The sequence below is a fragment of the Vespa velutina genome, chromosome 12, assembly GCF_912470025.1.
Source record: "Vespa velutina chromosome 12, iVesVel2.1, whole genome shotgun sequence".
Lineage (NCBI taxonomy): Eukaryota > Metazoa > Arthropoda > Insecta > Hymenoptera > Vespidae > Vespa > Vespa velutina.
In genome coordinates this window covers 3,052,743-3,062,742 of record NC_062199.1, presented here as the reverse complement: position 1 = coordinate 3,062,742, position 10,000 = coordinate 3,052,743, and the positions used below count along the sequence as shown (strand labels likewise).

The following is a 10,000-nucleotide window of genomic DNA, read 5'->3' as shown; positions in this document are numbered from 1 at the left end:
GAAAAATTAATTTTCTCTTTTACTTTCTCCTGTCTTCTTCTCTTCTTTCTCTTTTTAATTTTTATTAGATGAACCGGAAACTAATGTCGCTTTCTTAAATTAAATTCAAACGAATAAATTTTTAACAAGTTTTTATTTTTAATCACAATCAAATATTGACATACGCAGAAACGACATTACTTTCCGGTCCACCTAATATTTTCTTTTTTCTTTTTTTTTTTTTTTTTCTTCTTCTTCATTTGACATTTAACCTCGCGAATCTAGCATTAAGTTTTCAACAATGAATTATTTTTCTTTCGTTATGAAAAGGAAAATATTCTTCTTCTTGGGGTTCCATCGCGCAGCTGCGTCATCTTTCACGTTACTTGGAAATCAGTAATTTTTTCAAAAGTGGAAACAGTATGTTGGTTTCCTACGAAATTCCTGCGGTTAGGGTAACGCGTCCGGGAACCGCAAGACGGTAAATTCCGGCTTTCCGAGGTATCTCTAATGTCCATGAAACTGGACGCGTTGGTTCAGGGATTATGAAACTGTCGTAATAGTGTCCGGGATTTGAGATTATGGATCGAGAATTCAACGTTCCCGTAATAAATTCAATTACTCGATTAATTCATGAATTGGAAAAATGTTTAATATTAAAGTGTAATAATTATAATAATAATAATAATAATTATTATTATTATTATTATTAATAATTATTAATGAAAAAAATTACTATTATTAACGAGCATAAAAGGCGTGAAGAAACATCTGAGAATATAATTAAAATATTTTCATCAATGGTTTTTTAATCTTTATATTAAGTTAAAAAAAAAAAAAAAAAAAAAAAAAAAAAAAAAAAAAAAATTAAACGAAGAGAACATTTGTCAGATATCAATATAATCGTTGTGGTATCACTCATGAATAGTTTACGTTGTAACGTATAAGCGACAAATAGTTATCGATAAATTAATCTTCATGTAATATAACCATTGAATGATTCAATATAACAATACGTTCGAATAATAAGTCTTCATCATTTCAAAATTATAACGAGAGTTTATAACAGAAGTCTATCGAATGAATGCAATGCTCATAAATTATTGCTCGAACAATTTCAATTGTACCTTCTCTCTCTCTCTCTCTCTCTCTCTCTCTCTCTCTTTCTCCCTGAAAATACACCATTCTCTCTCATTAAATTATTATCGCTGTTAGAAGATTACAGAAATGCATTGAGAATGGAGGCAGCTTAAACTTTCGTATTTACAACCAAGGGAAAAATATTGCGTCGAAATCCGTTGTTTAATAAACAACGAAATTTCTGTTCTTCCGGAAACGCGTGCACGAGATATATGCTGTTCGTTGAAATCCACTTACTCGAAAGTTTCTTGTATAATTAAAGCCAAGGGAGATATGTTCTTGTACCGATTAATATTTTAAATTTCATCGAGATGTTTTCTATTTCTCTTTCTTTCTTTTTATCTAAATGTAATTACACGTATCGTTGACATGACGTAAAAGTATGGATGCATAGGAATGAGAAAAGTGGCTTTTTAAATATCCTTAAAGCTTACATTATATATATATATATATATATATATATATATATATATATATATATATATAAATATATATACATCTGAGAAACAGTGTGTTCTCTTTAGTTGATGCCAAGTATACTTCTTTCTTTTAACTCCGTTTGTTTTCTCTTTCTTTTTCTTTTTTTCTTTCTTTTCTTTTTTTTTTATTCACCTCTTTATACTGCAGCTTTTAGCAGAAGCCTTTCTGTGTCCACGGAGTAATCGCGTGATCTAAGAGTGGCGCAGTGAGAAAGAGAGAGAGAGAAAGAGGTGAGGTGAGGGTAGAGATGTGAAGAGGGAGAAAGTAAGAGATAAGGAAAGAACGAGTAAGAGAAGGAAAGTCGTCGTGCTTTCAAAAGATATCTCGAAAAGACGTTGTGCATCGCAAGGAATCTCGAAGGCACCGAGGTAGATAAGTATTTCTACCTATACAAGTATTCTATATCTCTATATCTTATGTATGTACATATGTACATAAATGCGAGAGAAAGAGAGATAGAGATAGAGATAGAGATAGATAGATAGATAGATAGATAGATAGAGAGTGAGAGAGAGAGAGAGAGAACTGTATATAGAAACTGTAAGATACATGCTTTCTATACAATACATAGCTATATATATATATATATATATATATATATATATATATATATATAGGCTTTTTTAAAATAAAATGTAAGGAATTTCTTTCTCTTCTTTCTAAGCTTTGCGAAAAAGTCACAAGTTGGCGATTCCGCGTGGCAGCTTGCGGCTGAAAAGTCAAGTTGCCAATGTGTGAATCGGGTACTAAGTGATTTCTTGTGTTTCCGTACTTGCAATAATATCGTTTCTTCCCCCTTTCCCTCCCACTTTCCTCCTCCCCGCATCGTCGGCTGATATATACGATATATATATATATATATATGTATGTATGTATATAGCATATAAATGTGTATAGAAAAGCTCTAGTAGAGAAGAAGTAAGCTCTTGGTAGATGTATTGGTAAACTATCAAGGCTAAAATCGGATGGCGAAGAAGGGACTCTGGGATTTCGGTGTGCCGCAACGTGTCAGTGGTCCGTGAATCACCTGCGGGAGTTCTCAAACTAAAATATAATGCTCGAGAGGATGCGCCTTTACTAGTACGAGGCTAAGGGGGTGGTTTGCTGGATGAGGGTCGAGGTTGGATGAAATCACGGTGACTGCCGGTGGTAGCTCAACCCCTGGCAAACTCACTCTCTCTCTCTCTCTCTCTCTCTCTCTCTCTCTCTCTATCTATCTATCTATCTATCTCTCTCTCTCTCTCTTTTTCTCTATCTCTTTCTCTCTCACTCTCAGTCACTAGTTTTGGTAGCATCTGCCGTGGCGAGTTTAATGTGTACGCCTCGTAGGTATGTCACGCTGACTTATCGGGAAAGATATCAAAAGTATTCCGAGTCTTCCTCGAGGTGCTGCTTTTGCTGCCACTGTTACTACTACTACTACTACTACTACTACTACTACTACTACTATCACTACTGCTGCTGCTGCTTCTGCTACTACTACTCGTGCTGTTGCTATTGGTGGTGCTGCTGTTGCCATCATCGGTACGACTGCCAACGCCGCTTCTGTCGTCGACGTCGTCTACAGGAAAAAATATACAAACTTCTACACGCGTCGTTAGAGAGTCGGATATTACTTGGGGAACCTTCCCTCCATTCCCTTCCTTTAAGAAACTTTCAAAGAAACTTACGAATCTCTGCTGAAAACGTTCAATAATAACGAACTTCTTCTCCCGTTTTAGATTAGTAGTAAGTATTACGGATAGATCGATTAGAATCGATATTTTTCGTTTGAAATTCCTTTAGGATGTATTTGTACGAGAAAAAACGACGATTAGATATTTAATCTTTCTTTCTTTTTTTTTTATTTTTTTTTTTCTTTTCTTTTCTTTTACTCTTTTCTTTTCTCTCTTTCTCCCTCTCGTCCCCTTTTATTATTCCTCCATAAGAGTAATTTTCTAGTTGTATATTATAATCATAGAGACGAAGTAGTCAACGAGAAGACAATTAATTTTTCTCTTTGTTTTAATTAAAAGAAAAAAAAAGAAAAAGAAAGAGAAAAAAAAGATCTTTTTCTTTTCTTTTTCTTTTTTTTTTCTTTTTTTTTTTTTTTTTCCATCCTTCCTCTAGCCCATTAACACACGTCCGAGGTTACACGACGTTATAAATAGCCATGAAAGATGCTCGAGTCAGCGAGAGGGGAACGTGACCGAACAATGATCTTTCCCGGGGGTGTTTCAGAGTAGTACTAGAAAGTAGTATTAGATAGTAGATGTAGTAACATCAGAGGTAGCAGCAGCCGAACACGACACTTGAGCAACCAAGAGGCCGCAGTCCTTTCAGTCTTGTACATTCAAAGCGCAGCATGTACCTTCTATGTATATATACCGTCTATATACATATATATATATATATATATATATATATATATACATACATTTGGTATATGTAAGCGAAGCGAAAATTAATTCTACCGCTACTTAAAATATTCCCTACGTTTCTCGGACAGTTTCGCGGGGAAATTGCAACGTCAGCCTTCGTCGTCCCTCACGTCACATTTTACTCCACAACTCTTCTTCTTCTCTTCCTTGAGACGACGACACTCAGTTATTTTCACGAAACGTTTGAGCAAATCACATTTGGTAGATATTAGATTTTTATAATGTTTCGAGATATTATTTATATTTTTTCTTTTCACTCATTAAATAGTTCTATATATAAGTGCACACATACGCGCGCGCGCGATAAAATATTTGATATTACTAACTGTCATATATATATATATATATATATATATATATTTTTTTTTTTTTAGGAGAACCAAAATCCCTCTTTATTTTTGTATTCCAAGCACAACCCTCGTGTCATAAATCATTGCGGTTCCGCACGTCAACGCAGCGAAAGATAAATAAGCTCTGAAAGGCGAACGTGCCGTACGAACGTTCGACGTTAATAAGATACTTACTTAAATGTAAAAAGGTTCGACGTGAGTTTGCCGAACGTGTCTTTGACATAGGAGAAGAGCTCAAACGCGAGAAAACCTCCACTCATCTCTATATTGTGCGTTGTCTCTACGTGCTAAGAGATCGCGAAATTTCTTGACTATCTTGGGAAATAAACTTTATTCAATCTATGTACATACATATAGAAGATTGGTATCTACTTATCTAAAGGAATAACATTAGACTAATACGAATCGAATTTTTTTTTACAATCTTTATAATCTTACATTTTTTACAATATTTTTCCTACGATCTATTATTTAAAGAGACGATATTTTATCATCATAAAATAACGTCGAATTATTACAAAACAAAGAATAAATATATATATATATATATATATATATATATATGTATGTGTGTGTGTGTTTGATTCATGGTACTTTTACAATCAATTTCTAAAAAAAATAAACTGAACGTTTCAATCCCTTGAGGATCGGATCGATAAATTTTTACATTCTTTTTCATCTATCGTCATGCGTGATGGTATTTGTTTCACAATTTAAAATGGATCGAAATGGTACCCTCCATTGTTTTCTTATTGCTTGTGCCATGTGTTTATATAGTGCGTGCCAAGTATGTATGTATGTGTTATGTATATATATATATATATATATATATACATATATATGTATATATATATCCGATAGCTGTCTCTAGTCTTCGTATTTTTGATAGACATTCGCTTCCAATTCCAATTAAACTAGTCATCGCTCGTTTATCGTGGGAAGGATTAAATAAAAAGACTGACGCGTTATGAAAGTGAGTGGAACTTTTAAAAAGCGCGCGCTGTGGTGAGTGAACGAGAGAAAGGTAAAAAGAAAAAATATGGAGAGAGAAAAAGAGGAAAACAAAAAAAGAGGAGAAGAAGAAGAAGGAGAAGAAGAAGAAGAAAAAGGAGAAGAATAAGAATAAGAATAAGAATAAGAAGAAGAAGAAGAAAAAGAGGAAGGAAAACTAAAAACATCTCGAGTGTTCTTCTCAGCTGTACTAATCAGTCGTGAACGTGCTTCGCACATTCGCACATTCGCATTCACACACACACACACACACACATATATATATATATATATATATATATATATTATGTCTCCTCGATAGAGAAAGAGTGAAGGAGAGAATGAGACCGCGATAGAAGAAGTATAGTTGCGGGAAAAATCAAGAGTGTCGGAAGAGAAGAGAGAACACGACGACATGTTTGAAAGAGGAAACGAGTTCTCCGCGTACATTTTGCGATATAGGTCGCAAGGGTGTCGTCCTGAGCAACATCGCGAAGCTACACAAAAAGGAAAAAAGTAGAGAGAGAGAGAGAGAGAGAGAGAGAGAGAGGAGAGAGAGAGAGAGAGAGGGGGAGAGACAAATAGAAAGAGATAAAAGATGCGATAATAGAGGCGAAAGAATGAGAGAGAGATTCAAACAGACTGACAGATAGATAGATAGATAGAGAAAGAAAGAGAAAAAAGAGAGAGAGAGAGAGAGAGAGAGAGAAAAGCAAAGTATGTAGCCAAAGTACGAAGTAGTAAAAGTGGTCGCGACTTACCATTAACTCGAAAAACGAGAAAGCGCGCGGCGAAGGGAGGGGCAAAAGGAAACTCCTCGTTTTTGCTAATTTAATAAAGATTCAGCCAACTTGTGACTCGCGAGGCTATTAATTCGCACCATGTCGTGGAGTAGTCGTTGGTTAAGGTCTCTTTTTCTTTATGATCCTCTCTCTCTCTCTCTCTCTGTTTCTCTTTCAGACGAATCGAAAAGCTTTTCCTTTTATTCTTCTTTTCTTTCGTTTTTCTTCTTTCTCCTCTTTTTCTTCTTCTTCTTCACCTTTAAATCGTCCTAATCGAGTAATTATGACATCGAGCAAATTGAAAAAGATCTCGAACGAAATATATAACTCATTAAATGATTAATTGAGATCGTTCTAATATAATATAATGAAATTGTTGTTACGAATTGCGCAGATCTATTTCTTAATTATAATTATGATTTAATAATAAGAATATTGGATGATACGTTAAACCGGAATGAACTATCCTTTTTTATTTCCCTTATTTTTTTTTTTGTTTATTTTTTTAGTTTCTTTTTTTTCTTCTTCTTCTTTTTCTTTTTCTTTTCTTTTCCAGTTTCTTTTCCAACTGCGTTTTCTTCAATTCGTCTTTCTTTCCTTACCGAACTGATTAATTGCGTTAGCATCCTTACAAATTACTTTGTTTGGATTAGTTCTACCACGTAGCGAACGAATGGTGGCTGCTAATGGATCGCTTCAACGAGAATAATCGTCTCGAAACGCGCTATGCGCTTCGTCCTCGTCTTCCTTCTATCCTTTTCTCTTCTCTTCTCTTCTCTTCTCTTCTCTTCTCTTTACCTCTTCTACGTCGTCCTCGCGTCTTCGTCGTTGTCGACAGAGACGAATAGCAATGCCGGAGATACTACTTTGGATAAATTATTGTGCTCGCATTAATGACGTTACGCAATGACCTATATTTTCCAATCGTTAAAGCATTACCCTTTCGTTGAGCATTTACGTACGTACGTATGTACGTTAAGATTAATGGAATTTCAATGAATCGACATCATTTCTTGAAGGGAGATTATCGAAACGAGTTTATCTTATGTAAAAAGTATCTATATGTACGATACATACGCAGATATATATATATTATATATATATATATATGTATACATAGAGTATGTCCAAAAAACATGGGACCAAACGTATACCAATCGCTTATTACTGAGATCAAATGAATGAAAATAATTTATATAAATTTATGATATTTTGTACCATGTTTTTTTTTTTTTTTTTTTTTTTTTTAACATTCTATATAAATCAATTGATTCTTGCAAATGTTAAAGAAAATAAATAATGTTCGTATAAGAGAAAAATCAATTGTATAAGGTCACATTAATAATGTATTAGAAAGTAAATAAACATTTTGGATGACTGTAGTTATGAGATACGATTCGAAAGTCACGAGTACGTATAAAAAAAAAAAAAAAAGAAAGAAAAAAAGAAAAAAGAAAATAAACGTAGTTACGTAGGTACATAATATAGGTAGCAGCTTTACGTGGATATAATGAGTAATATAGATAGAATGAGTCAAAACAGACAGTCACTCTTATTCAAGGTGCCTATTGAGACACAACGATCTTTCAATTATTTCATTTCTATTGCGAAGTGAGTAATTAGTTCATTATCAATTCTCCTCGTTCTTATTATTATTATTATTATTATTATTTTTTTTTTCTGCCGTTTCAAATAGATTCAATGGCAGCGAAGTCTTCAAGTATCACCTCGCTTCTTCCTCCTCCCAACTCCAAACCCCCAACCATCCCTCACCCTCTTGCCTCTCCTTCTCCATCCTATTCTTTCATAGTTTTATTATTTAATTTTTTTCACTGCAATAGCAGCTTTCCAAAGAAATTCATGAATTTTATCGTCGTCGAACGTCGACGATTTTCTTGCATCAAAAAGACTTCGTTTCTTTTTTATCCCTATCTATCTATCTATCTATCTATCTATCTATCTATCTATCTATCTATTCATCTCGTGATCTACTTTACTACTAAGATTTCTCGATAGTTACTTATAGTAATATCATTTTGCCATATTCTAAGAATATCCTACGTATATATTTACGTTTAATATATAGAAACAGAACTAGTCTCTCTCGTCCAATTAATTTACTCGTTCGAAAAAGCTTTTATATTATCCTTCAAAAGGAATGGCCGATCAAAGTCTACTACTATTACTACTACTACTACTACTACTACTACTACTACTACTACTACTACTACTACTACTACTACTACTACTACTATTACTGGTATTAAAATACCATAAAATTTTGTATAAATTTTCCAATATTTCGTCTTCATTCTTCGGTCTGAACGTATCGATTATTTATAAAGTTACTATATAAAAGTTTTATATCCGACGTAGTAATATTTTAATGTGTTAATATAAAAATTGTTTAAATTAGAAAGAGACGAAGATATATGTAACATTATTGTAATCATTTAAAAGCCGTATAGCTTCTCATTTAACTATAAGAGTATATGAATTCTAATGTTCTAGCAATGACCACTATATTACTATATTCTCTATAGGATAGAGAGAAGATAGATAGATAGATAAAGAGAGAAAGAGAGAGAGATGAAGAGAGAGAGAGAGGGAGAGAGAGAGACAGAGAGAGAATCGGATACAGTCTAACATAGAAGTTAATTGAAAAACAGGAAATTAAATTTTCCCTGTCCTCGCGGCTTGCTGTGGCCTGCTGATGGATAACGAGGACTTGTGTGTTTTGTGGGAAGCTCGACTGTGCCGTAAATTATAAACTCGTTTTAATCATTCGCCCGTCTTTCGGTATTGCTTATAATTAGAAAAATATAAAGAAACAATAAAGAAAACGAAAGATTCGATATAAATTTTTTATGTAAACAAACGAGAAACATTTTCTTCTTTCTTTCTTTCTTACTATTTCTTTTTTATTTTTTTTATTTTTTTTGTATTTTTCTCTTTATTTTTCTTTTAAGCGAGATGTACCTGTGTCATAGCGACGTTAGAAAATTTTTATTAACAATTAATTCTTTCTCTTTGTCTATAACAGAAATCGTTGATTTTAATGAAAAATTTAATGTTCAATTTAATTCCCCTCGAAATTGATATAAGTAGGAGAACGTTAAATGATCGATACCATGGAAGAATGACGTTGTTATTTATTTTGAAAATAAGAAAAGTTTCCCAAAGTATTTTGTTATCTCGTTTCGCAAGATGACATATTTAATTATCAGATAAATAGTTAGTATGTTGTCCGATGAAAATGATAATATAATTAATGTAGTGTTAAATATTTAATCGTTCGTTAATGGTATACAATATTTATTTGTTTACGTTGTTGCAGGTTGCAAATGTGTCAAGTATAGCAGCGCGGATAGACCACAGGGTGGTACTTTTATGACGCCCTATTTTCCAAGAAGATATCCATCGAACATCGATTGCCTCCTCTACACTTTCACCGGTCAGCCAGACGAGATAGTAGAGTTAACGTTTCATCATTTTAACATACATCGAGTTCGATCCGAGTAAGTAATATAAGAATTTAAATAATATATATATATATATATATATATATATATCTAATAATAATATAGATGGAGATTGACGAGTATGTTGAATTAAAAAAAAAATCGTATATATCGTTCTTGATATATCTACTTTAAATTCCATTAATCAATATTCTTAAGCAAAATATTTATTAAATCCCATATGAAATATATCGAATGAAATTATTATAGACGATCGTAATCGTATATGTGACAGGATAAACGAAAATTTTAACACGATAATACCAATATTTTGATTCATATTCATGAATTTATTTGAAGGATCGAAGGAAGCAATTAACGAGTCGATTCGTTGAATT

The 10,000-nt window shown here is 33.0% G+C and overlaps 1 protein-coding gene across 5 annotated transcripts in view; it reads left to right on the top strand.

The window, feature by feature from the left end:
• The window catches only part of LOC124953412 (suppressor of lurcher protein 1), a 360,539-nt gene that overhangs the window by 89,582 nt on the left and 260,957 nt on the right, over window positions 1-10,000 (top strand). For all 5 annotated transcript variants that reach the window (XM_047504753.1, XM_047504751.1, XM_047504750.1 and 2 more), the window contains one exon: window positions 9,479-9,659. In XM_047504753.1, the coding sequence (XP_047360709.1) occupies window positions 9,479-9,659 (181 nt within the window). The remainder of the gene's footprint in view (window positions 1-9,478; window positions 9,660-10,000) is intronic.